Here is an 11,836-nt window from a genome sequence, read left to right on the forward strand (position 1 = left end):
GAATTGGCTTAGTTTATTTATTGGCTTAAAAATGATTTTCCACAACGTAGCTGCTCAGTCATGTGTAGGGCCAAATTCGGCCCTAACTTCTGCCACGTGTGGCCCCTGCACCTTTAGGTTATATGGTATCACAATGGGTGTAAATGCAGCACAGAATGTGGTTGTTTGTGAAGTTCTATTGCAAGTTTTGTGGGCAGAGACTGAATCTCCCTTTCATACACTGTGCTCAATAAATAATGCACATCAAAGGTTCCTCATTTCCTGCAGTCTCCTTGTACAGTCAAGCTGCTGTGGTCTCTATATCCTAAGCGCTTGTAGCAGAACGTTCTGACATAGCCATTACGTGACTTCTATTGAGAAGAAATAGTAGATCAGTTCTGGCTGCTCACTAAGAACTAAGGTCATGAAAGCTCATGCTCCAAAACGTCTGTTAGTCTATAAGGTGCCACAGGACTCTTTGCTGCAAAGACAACTGAGTTCAGCTGAGTCCAAGTGTTAAAGCCAACAGGGGATGGTGTGAAATTTTAGCCCAGGCCTCACTAGCCCCCACATGGGCAGTATGAATCAGGGCTTTGCAGAAAGTTGGGAAGCCACAGAAATTGCTTCTCTATTTCTCTCAAGTCTGAAACATCATCTACTACGACACTGAGATCCAGATGCAGAAAATTCCTTCCCAGTCTTTTTGTATATGTTTGCAGCGTTGTTGTAGCCATGTTGGTCCCAGGATATTAGAGACACATGGTGCGGGAGGTATCTTTTGTTGGACCAGCTTCTGTTGGTGAAAGAGACAAGCTTTGGAGCTTACAGAGCTCTTCCTCAGGTCTGGGAAAGGTACTGAGAGCTCTGTCTCTTTCACCAACAGAAGTTGGTCCAATAAAAAATATTACCTCCAGCATTTTGTCTCTCTATGTGTATGTCCTTTAAATTCAGGGATAGTTCTCAACCATAATATTCCAACGCACCTTTCACCCCTTAGCTGAAAGGTGTAATATGAACCAACTGGGAAGGGAATAGAATTTAGTACTGATTTAACATAAATTTCTGAGGGAATTTTACAGATGGTGAGTGAAATCCTGGCTTCATCAAAGTTAATGGCAAAACTCTCTTCAACCTGTATTTTGTCAGCTATAGTCACTAGGATGTCATACAACACCCCCTCTTTTAGCTGTATGTGATGGATTGCTTTTAACGCTGGCTTCCCTCTGCTCAAGGAACCATTAGCCAACTCATGGATCACTATTAAAAGGCTATAGGGAGAATCATTTAGAGAGTAAAGAATGAAGAACGAGTCTCACATTTAGATCCAATATAGGGTTAAATAATGAAGACCCTTGTTCCATTAAAGAATAACTTTTAGGATGGAGTGGTGAATTGTGCTAGTTAGCAAGTGAGAGGGGGGAAATACTCTACATTGTCAAAACTACAAGACTTTTGAAGAGTGGAACATGTAAGAGACAGGGAATGGATATGGGTCTTTTCACTTTTGATTCATTGGTGTGAATCCAGCTTCAGGTTAGCAAAGATTAAAGCTGTTCTTGTAAGGGACTGTCTTAGAAGCTCATGAGCGCTCATGGTCTCAATCCTATTCCTTTGGCGTAAGTGTCCACTTAAAAACAAAACAACCAACCCACCTTCTCCATTGGTAGCCCTACCGACTCTCTAAGCAAACAAGCAAAAGCCTGATTGAATGAACAAAGGAGGATTAGATTCCCCCATGTCAGGGTTCAGATGATGCTTCCTGTGACATCTCTCTTCCCTGAACAGAAGACTTCAGTTCCTAGGCCACCAAGCCAGGGCTTTCTACCAGCACCAATTAACCATCTATATAATTCAAAGGATGAGGTGTCTCAGTCCCAGTGATATGTAGAACAGGACTGACTATGTAACAGGAGCTGCTGAATAACCACTGGCAATCAATTTAAGATTTGCTTCACATTTATATACTTCAAAAACACGTTACTAAGTGCAAGACAGTTTTAGTTTACATTTTATTGAAGTAATTTAACAAAATGTTAAGAATTCTTTACATTACATATAATAAAGACTCTTAAAAGTACTAATGGGCTAAAAGCCAAAGTGCATGGGAGGGAGGGGAAAAATATACCAAAAAAATACAGAAAAGAACAAATGAACAATCTACAACAACAAAGGACACCACGGGGCAACCCCAGCTTACTGAACCCTTCGTTCACTTTTTCAGTCTATCTCCAAATCACTGTCTTCACTATAACATGCAGATGGGTTACATATGGAAGTCATCATCAGCAGATCCTTCTCTGGGAGCAGACCACACTCCTGTAAAAAAGCCTCCAGGTCCACGGCAAAAAAATCTTCTCCAAGCTGGTCGGTGATTCGGACAAAGTTGCCAATTAACTCTCCTCCCTTGTAGATGAGCAAAGCAGGTAGAGCATTATTAGTAAAGCGAGTGCTGGCACCAATCAGGGAACTCTTAACTCGACAAAATTTGACTGTTGGGTACTCAGCAGCAAGACAGATCATGCAGCCATTCACAGATTCAGCGCCAGGGATGTCATCTTCATAGATGTGGATCATGATCAACGTGTTCTTGTGTTCTTTATCAACTGTGTCCAAAAACCCTTCCCCACTGATGATCTCAAAAACCTGCTTAAACTGCTGCCCACTATGCAGCTGCTGCCTCATCTCCTCCATTCGCTGCTTCCTGTATTGCTGTAAAAACTCTTCATCATCTTCGCCATCATGAATCATATTATATTCTTGTAAAGTCATCTATAACATGCGCAAAGAAATGTTATAAATACACCACACACAGAGAAATCAAGAACTCCATACATGTTATATGCATTTAGTATTTAAATCAGGGATGGACAGCGTTTAACCTGCATCATTCCCCCTCTTTAATACCCAGGTACAGATCATGGAGGCTAGAGTTCCCAACAGAAGATGCTCCATTTTGATCCATCCGGAAAGCACATCTGATAAAGATGGAGCTTCCTACATTAGGACTTCTAGCCTTCATAGGCTAGATTAAAAGTGAGTGACTATAATGTGCTCCTATTTTATTCAAATCAGCTATGGCCACATGCTCCAAGTAAGATGCCAATACTGCTCTTAGATGGGCAGCTTGGACATTGTTTCTAATTTGAGTGGATACTGTCAGATTCCTAGTTTGTTTTTTCATCTTTTTTTCCTAAGTAAATAGAGTAAATCTCTATTAGAATCATTTATTTCCATACCAGATTTATTTCTTTGGCAAAAATAAATGTTCACTTGTTTTCTCTGGAATTGGAATTAACTTGGGTTTTATGACTATCGTCTTTCAACATCTTGCTTCATTAACCATGTTAGCCATCATGCTCGAGGTGTAGGGTCTGTTAGTTTACTGCTGCAGTCAGCAGGGGAGCACAGAAAAAAATCAGCGAAAACAAGTGATTATTTCAGGCAGAGAGAGAATCTCTTAGCAAATGTAAAGTTCATGTAAATTAAAAAACAGATACTTAAAATTCAAGCAATTTCCCCCCATTATCACTTTATGATCCTAAACTGTTGGGCATGAGTGACCAAATATAACCACCAACTTGTGAACATAATACTGGTTTATTGTCAATATCAGCATGTATCAACTTCAGCAACCTGTTCAATTAGATTCACAGAAACTGGTAATACAAGTCAATTGACCAAAACATCCCACTTAGTTTTTAAATAATTTACCACCTCTGACATTTTCTATCTTTGATGTCTAATGCTTTCCTATCAGTTTGACGACTAGCTGATCTCTTAACATTAATTTACCATACATGATAATCAATTAGGCCTCCTGGAAAGGAGACGTCTTACACGACACTCATTAACTTACAAGATGAAGTTATTTTTCAGGCAGAGTTGCTGCCCTGCCTTTTCATTTTTTTTAAAACTGTTTCATAAACTTGGAAATAAATTTGATAAATGCATATAAGGAAAATACACAGTGTCTGATATAGACTCCGTCAGAGGTCTTGGGCCAGTCACTTAACACTTAAGTGTTTAACATCTTCAAAGCACTGCATCAACATTAAATAATCTTGACACTACTTCTGTGAGGTAGGTAATCACTGCACCTGTTAAAAGCGATAATAAACAACTACCATGCAAGGATTCATGATTTTTTGAAAAGCAGCTGAAAAATGGAAACTGCTAAAATTTCTTAGCACAGAAGTCTCTCACGGTGCTCCCAGGTTACCTTTCCACTGATTTTTTCCTGAAGTTCTTTCTGCTTCTGTTTATCCTCCTCTTCATCCAAGTGAGCTCTGCAGGTCATGGATAACTTTTTTATAAGTCGTTCCATCTCTCTACACTGCTCCTCTCGCTGCTCCGTCTCCAGTTGTTTGAATCTTCGCCAATCATTTATGACACCCTTTGGACCTGAAGGTAAAACATGCAGGCATTTTGCTTAGATAGAAAAAATCTCTGTCTATTGCACTTTCCATTCAGGATCTCCGAGTCCTTTACAAATAGCAGTTAAAGGACGGGACCATGTTTTAGGCTTATTGTATATTGCTCAATATGCTATAATCAAGCATAGGAATGGTAGCAAGTAACTCCCCATTTCTGCAGTTGACTCCTATGTCCTTGAACAAGTCACTCAACCTCTCTGTGTCTGTTTTCTTATCTGTATAAACAGAAATAAAGCTTACCTACCTACATTACTTTCCTATTAACCTCAAAAGGATGTTGTGAAAATTAGTATCTGTATAGAGTTTTGACACATTACCACTATCGAGGTTTAGAGGTATCCTCCCTCCAGCAGTTAGTATGGAAATGTTTCCTTTTCATAGCGATAGACGTGACCGGGGGTGGGAAGAGGAGAAATCACTTGATGGTGAAATAAATCTGCAAAAGCCCCAGCACAAAAGTTGTGTTCCATGATGTGCAGACAGCTCATCAATTTCACATTACTAGTATCCTGTTGCTGGGGCCTAACGAAAAGTGCTACTATTGAATGTCCTATTTAGGTATGTCCCAGTTGGGTGAGTACTGATTCCTCTCCCCCAATACTGGACAGGCATGCAGGAGGAGGATAAAATATTTGATGTCACAGTACCTGTGTTAACTGCAGTGCCATCGCTGCTCAGCTCCACCTCCCCATCGACCACCTCAGGAATGGTGCTCTCTCCGACTTTATCTTCTTTCTCACTGTCTTCATCGTCACTGCTGCTGTAGTAGTACTGGAGCTTCTCACCAAGCAGTTTATCATCTAAAGTAGTCATCGTATTCTAAAAAGAGATGGGTAGGTCAACATCAATGCATCTCTCTCTCCTTTATACAAACACACACACAGTATCAAGTATCACCTCAAATGTATAGTATTAGCCCTCTACTCCTCCAAAGAAAAATATGAAGGCTGTCTATTCAAATGGGAACAGTTCAAAGACTATCACCAACAAGACTAAGCTACAACTGGCCAACCTCTCTGTGAATGAATTGATAATCATTTCTGAAGTGTTTCTTAACCCAAAAAACAAACAACAAAAACCTCTTTATTACAAAGTTTATTCTTCAATAGATAAATTATGAGGCATTCAAAATATTTATTCACTGAGGATAGATCTGTTGATTAACAATGGTTCAAGATTGCTACGTACCCACCCTTAAAACCTGAGCCAATTACATTTCCTTCTGGATATGTTACATTTATTAAGTTTCAACTTTAGTATTTTATGTGCGCAATTACTAATCTTTTAGCAATGGTGAATGATGATCGGAGCATGATCAATGAGATTAATAGTTGTATGCACTTTTGATAAGATATCAAAGCTGCTTACGCAATTAAAAGCTTGCAGTGAAAATTCAGGAAAAAAACAGGAATGTTACAATACAGTTAAAAGTTAAATTCTAACCCTTATTCCTTACCCCCACCCTCCCTTACAAAGAAAAGGAGACAGTGCACAGTATCCAGCTGTATCTCAAGAAATATCTTTCAGGGTTTCTTTTAGAAGCTCATCTCTCGGAGATGATTACTAAACATGAAAAATTCCATGTAGGCTTAAAGTTGGCACCTGGTCTCTTTCCAGAATCAAACAGAACCTCAGCAAACCTCCTGCAAATCTCTTTTCTCAAATGTATGTACTGCAAGTGTGAAAAAAGAAAGATATATATTTGAACCAATGGTGTTTTATGTACTATTAACTGTCAGTTTCACAGGTCATTTCACAACAAGGATGAGCTCTGTAGCAAGAGGGGAACTCTGCTTTTGGCATTAATCAGTGAAGTTGCAAGTCTGCAATTTTTACAAAATATAATTATATTTGTAATTTATATAGTACCAGTGTTCAATTATATTTGGCAAATAAGTTGTTTCTGCAAATCTGCCTATGCAGGACTCGCAAGCAATTAACATTTCACAAAGCTCATTTTCACTTTAATAAAACTCAATTGTAGCATATTATGCAAATTGATAATGCTGGCAACTCAGATACTAACAGAAGTGATACAACAAGGCTTGGAAGAATTAGATTTTTACTGGTAAATATTGATTTCGCTACAGACACTAACCAGCAAAATATATTTCCATTGATAATAATCAAAACATACAGATAGGCAAAATAAGAAAAATGCTGCTTGAGAACTTATTAGTTTGATTTAGAGGTATTTATTTTGTACGAGGTTGATAATTTGTGGTTTTAATGGTTATAAAGCAGGGGTTCTCAGACTTTTGTACTGGTGACCCCTTTCACATACTAAGTCTCTGAGGGCGATCCCCCCTTCCACATTAAAAACACTTTTGCATATATTTAACACCATTATAAATGCTGGAAGCAAAGCGGCGTTTGTGGTGAAGGCTGACAGCTCACGACCCCCCATGTAATAATCTCATGACCCTCGAGGGGTCCCTACCCCCAGTTTGAGAACCCGTTATAAAGCTTTAACTTCTATCATTAAACTGTTATTGTCTGATCCTCCGGCAGTTTCCCACAACTGTGAAAATTTAAACAGATAAATATATAAAAAATGCTTTAAAATATCATCATCATCAAAATTTAAAAAGTTAAAAATGGAATTTGCCAAGCCAATATGTACTAATCACAATTGCCCTTAAATCCATCAGCTGACCTGAATTATACCATTTCTCCATCTAAATAATTTTCTGCTGGCTAGATATTAGCCAATGATAGCAGTAGGACGATATTCCCTGAAAAAGCTATCTGGGGTATTAGTAATTTACATACAGCCTCTCATACCAAATGGGTGTAAGAACAGACAGTGTCAAACACAAGAGACCACAAGCTGAATTACTGCCTGAGGCCGTAAAGAGAGTCCAGAGCCCTGCTAACAGCTTCCACAATTCTCCAGAGCTGATGGAATAAAAGCAAACCCTTCATTGGTGTGAACTGCGATCCTGAACAGCTTGTTATAAAACTGAGAAACCTATTTCCAATTTTTTTGGGGGGTAGGGGAAGAGAAGGGGTGTATGAGTGTGTGAGATTGAATTGATTTCATATGTTGATGCGGTGGACCTAAGAGTCTGTATTTCTATGACAAGGGCACAATCTATATTGTAAGGAGAAAGTAGTGTTTTTAGGTTTTCTATCAACCACTAGCACTATCTGCAAACTGTTGAAAGTAGGATTATGCAGATTAATGAATAGATAGCCAGATGGTTCCGGCTAAAAGGTGATGAAACAGGATTACTGAGATTATTTTTCAGAGTAGAGAAAAATTTCACAGAAGATATGGCCTGTATCTACCCTAGAGAAACATAGAGGTAACCAGCTAGCATTTGGGGTAAGGTATATTGTCGTATTTGACTAATAGTACAACGCATCACATTGTCAAAAGACAGCTATATTTTTTCTTAGTGTTCATCCATATATGAAACAGGGCCCATGGAAAATGGAAATCAAGGAATTAAAGAAGTTCATACCCTTAAAACCCCGCCAACTTTAAATTGAGCCAGAGAGATGCTCTGTCATGCTGAATTTAGGTATTCTATTTTATTTCCATGAACATCGCTATCTGGATATAACGCGACCTAATATAAGACAAATTCAGATATAATGTGGTAAAACAGTGCTCCGGGGGGCGGGGCTTCACACTTTGGTGGATCAAAGCAAGTTCAATATAACGCTGTAAGATTTTTTGGCTCCAGAGGACAGCATTATATTGAGGTAGAGGTGTACCACTGTAACGTGTTTAGAGATCCTTAGAATTATGTCTGCTCAAGAAATTCAAGTGTTCGATTACATTCAGGAGATCTGGGATTGGAGGCGATTCCCTGTTCTGCAAGAGATAATTAGTTTTGCTTAAGGGCTTGGTTGTGGGAGAATTCCGATTTCTTTTTGCCTTCTCTTCTGCACGCACACCAAGCAAACTATTTTCCAATACAGAGAAAAAGTAGAGCAAAAGAAACCAGAAAAAAAAAAGTGGGTACTATGTATGCCTGAGGCCTGTACCTGACACAAAATTCCAATTCCTTCCAGTGTATCAAACGGAACTCAAATTAACATAATTAATTTACAGCTATTTCCTAGTTATAGTGCACCACCTAACAGGCAGATTTATGTACAAAACAGAGATATTCTGCTCATTTCAAATTAACTCAGAGGTAGTTGCACACATGATAAAGCAAGACTGCAACTACATGTCTTTAAACTGATCACCTCAGTTCTTGCAAGTCAAACAGGGTTGGATTGGGTCAGTTCTCAGTTGCAAGACCACCACGGTACAACCCTAGTTCTGCAAGAAGTCATTTTGGTGATTCCGTAGGTGGTTCATTTATCTTTGGTTGAAAACAAAAAGCACAAAAGCCTCTCAAGTCCCTCTCTAGTATGGTGCTTTTGTTGTGTACATAGGGGAAAGCTTTAGAAGATCACTCCAGGGCTACCGTAAGACATTTAATAGTTAACTTAGCGGTTGACTTTAAATATTGGAGATGATTTGCATCGTTCTATTTTTGACAAGATTCATTACAACTAATTAGCTATAATTAGTCGAGGAAGGATTACATTTTTACCAATAAATGCTGGCAAGTGTTGATTTCATTGTACAAACACAAATTGAAAAATATATTCCCATCAATAATAAAAATGTACAGATAGGCAAAGCAAGAAAAATACTGCTTGAAAACTTAGTAAATGATATTTACTTGGCATATTTTGACAATTTGTGTTTTAATGGTTATAACGTTTAACTTTTTGAATCTGTTTAATATTAAACAATTACTGTCTGACCCTCCCCACAACTTCCTGCAACTCTGAAAATTGAAAGAAAACAAAGATTAACACCCATAACTTTCCACAACAGTGAAAATTTAAACTGATTAAAAAAATGCTTAAAAATAAATATTGACATCATCTAGCAAAACGATTAAAAAAATTCTGCCAAACTTACCTAAAATGTTTCACAGGGATCTAATTTGAGCTCAACTTCTGCATTTGGTATCTCTACCCCAAACTGGCCTGTTGTTCTTTCTATTTTTGTTTAAAATTTAATTTCAAGCCAGAATATTTTAGCACACCTAAAGTTTTTGCCATGAGCAGGAAACCATACAATGGTTTTGACACTTTGCAGATATGAATGTAGATGAAGCAAGAGTCTCCTGGTCTGTGTTGTTGAAATGCAATGGATTCATTGTGAATTATTCAAGTGGGGAATGCAGAATTACTAAACTCAGATTAATATTATTAAAAATGAATCTCTAATCAAACCAAGCTTCTGCCTGCACTATTTGTCTCTGCTTCTGGCTGTTAGCCCCACATATGGCCTACATCTGGGCCTTAGAATGAGGGTAGTCATGTGTACAACGGAAGAACAAAGGTGGCTCTCAAGACAGACATGGAAAGGAAAGAATGTCCTACATTACTGGATTTATTAATATTACCTGAGCAAAAGGTACAGGAAACCAGTATACACAGCCTGTATCTACAAGAAAACCTGAATGGAACAAGTGCACATGTAGCTGGTTACAGTAGTAGTGATGGGGAAAGTATTTTTCCCTTCTTGTTTTGTACAAACATTTTTAAAAACAAAAAACAAAAAGCAAACCAAAAAACAAACAAACAAACAGGCTGGGCCCATAAACCAGAAACAAATCCGGAGACTCACGGTTCCTGGCTGGTTTGCAGTGCTGACCTCTGGGCCAATGCTGGTCTCTCTCACTATAAATGCAGATGTACAAACACAAACGTCACAAAGGGACCAAGAAGAGCTCTCCGAGTAACAGGTATTTCTCACCATGTTTTACCTTCACTCTCCAACTCCACCAGCTCTGGAAAGTGTCAGATGCGGCTATGGAGCTGTAGGCACAGCAGCTCCAGAAAGGAACCTGCCCCCCTGAGCCCACCCCCACCAGCTATCCAGAGTCCTCCTGCTCATCCACCAAGCAGACCCCCTCCCCTCATGTGCAGCCCAGAACACCAACCCGCGCCCCAGCTATTCAGAGCCCAGAGCCCCCCCCATGCAGAGCCCCTGCCCTCCTGTGCCCCCCCAGGCATCCAGAACCCAGAGCCCCTGCCCTCCTGTGCCCCCCCAGGCATCCAGAACCCAGAGCCCCTGCCCTCCTGTGCCCCCCCAGGCTCCCGCCCCAGCCATCCAGAACCCCCCCGTGCAGCCCCCAGAACACCAACTAGTGCCCCAGCCATCCAGAGCCCCCCCCCCAGGCTCCCGCCCCAGCCATCCAGAACCCAGAGCCCCTGCCCTCCTGTGGCCCCCCCAGGCATCCAGAACCCAGAGCCCCTGCCCTCCTGTGCCCCCCCAGGCATCCAGAACCCAGAGCCCCTGCCCTCCTGTGCCCCCCCAGGCATCCAGAACCCAGAGCCCCTGCCCTCCTGTGCCCCCCCAGGCTCCCGCCCCAGCCATCCAGAACCCCCCGTGCAGCCCCCAGAACACCAACTAGTGCCCCAGCCATCCAGAGCCCCCCCCCAGGCTCCCGCCCCAGCCATCCAGAACCCAGAGCCCCTGCCCTCCTGTGGCCCCCCCAGGCATCCAGAACCCAGAGCCCCTGCCCTCCTGTGCCCCCCCAGGCATCCAGAACCCAGAGCCCCTGCCCTCCTGTGCCCCCCCAGGCTCCCGCCCCAGCCATCCAGAACCCCCCCGTGCAGCCCCCAGAACACCAACTAGTGCCCCAGCCATCCAGGGCGCCCCCCCCCCAGGCTCCCGCCCCAGCCATCCAGAACCCAGAGCCCCTGCCCTTCTGTGCCCCCCCCCAGGCTCCCGCCCCAGTCATCCAGAACCCCCCCGTGCAGCCCCCAGAACACCAACTAGTGCCCCAGCCATCCAGAACCCAGAGGCCCCCCCCTTCTGTGCGCCCCCCAGATCCCTGCGTCCCTCACGCCCCCGATCCTGTCACCTCCCGGCCGCCCCCCGCGCCCACCCACCGTTCCGGCGCTTCCCTGTTCCCGAGGACGAGCGCGAGCAGCGCAAAGGAGGCCGGGAAAGCAGGGCGGCTCCATTCAGCGAACGCAGGGCGGAACGTCCCTTACTGGCAATGGTATATTCCTGGCGCCAATGGCCCTCGAGCGGACGGGAGCGCAGTCACCTCCCAAGGGGGGAGGGGTGTTCTCCCCGCTCTGACCCACTGCCCCTTCAGCCGGGGATAGAACCCAGGCGTCCTGACCCCGCCCCCCGCGACTAGCGCGAGTTCGGAGCCGCCGGGGGGTGGAATGGACCGAGGCAGGTTTGGTCTCACACGTGACAAACACACACGGAAGGTGGACAATCATTTTATTTTGTGCATGCAAATACATGTCAAGCACTGCAAACGTTTTCCATCAATTTTCTCTCAAAACACTGAAAACCATGATGCTCTATTCTGTGACCAGCCAAAGCTAATATCTCTTTACTTCAGTGCTACAGCAAAAAACACACAGAATTCACTCTGCTA

The 11,836-nt window shown here is 42.3% G+C and overlaps 1 protein-coding gene across 5 annotated transcripts; it reads right to left on the minus strand.

Annotated features, from left to right (window-relative positions):
* Positions 1 to 1,969: 1,969 nt before the first annotated feature.
* Positions 1,970 to 11,526, minus strand: PDCL (phosducin like). 5 transcript variants are annotated; one of them, XM_030536104.1, is made up of 6 exons: positions 11,331 to 11,526; positions 10,060 to 10,112; positions 6,015 to 6,084; positions 5,060 to 5,231; positions 4,199 to 4,380; positions 1,970 to 2,748 (listed from the first exon to the last, which is right to left on the minus strand). In XM_030536104.1, exons 4-6 carry the CDS (start codon positions 5,223 to 5,225, stop codon positions 2,197 to 2,199), a joined length of 900 nt encoding a protein of 299 aa, XP_030391964.1. In that variant the 5' UTR covers positions 5,226 to 5,231; positions 6,015 to 6,084; positions 10,060 to 10,112; positions 11,331 to 11,526; the 3' UTR covers positions 1,970 to 2,196. The 5 variants fall into 5 exon arrangements, with proteins under 5 accessions (XP_030391964.1, XP_030391963.1, XP_030391961.1 ...); XM_030536103.1 differs by lacking the exon at positions 11,331 to 11,526 and adding an exon at positions 10,199 to 10,404; XM_030536101.1 differs by lacking the exon at positions 6,015 to 6,084 and having other exon boundaries at positions 11,331 to 11,435.
* Positions 11,527 to 11,836: the final 310 nt, after the last annotated feature.

Source organism: Gopherus evgoodei, chromosome 16 (assembly GCF_007399415.2).
Source record: "Gopherus evgoodei ecotype Sinaloan lineage chromosome 16, rGopEvg1_v1.p, whole genome shotgun sequence".
NCBI lineage: Eukaryota > Metazoa > Chordata > Testudines > Testudinidae > Gopherus > Gopherus evgoodei.

Excerpts from the sequence above, each read along its gene's own strand:
- PDCL (XM_030536100.1), bottom strand. Across the intron at positions 4,381-5,059 it reads TGGCACTGCAGTTAACACAG|GTCCAAAGGGTGTCATAAAT; the intron begins GTACTGTGACAT and ends TTTTACCTTCAG. Across the intron at positions 2,749-4,198 it reads AGGAAAAAATCAGTGGAAAG|ATGACTTTACAAGAATATAA; the intron begins GTAACCTGGGAG and ends CGCATGTTATAG.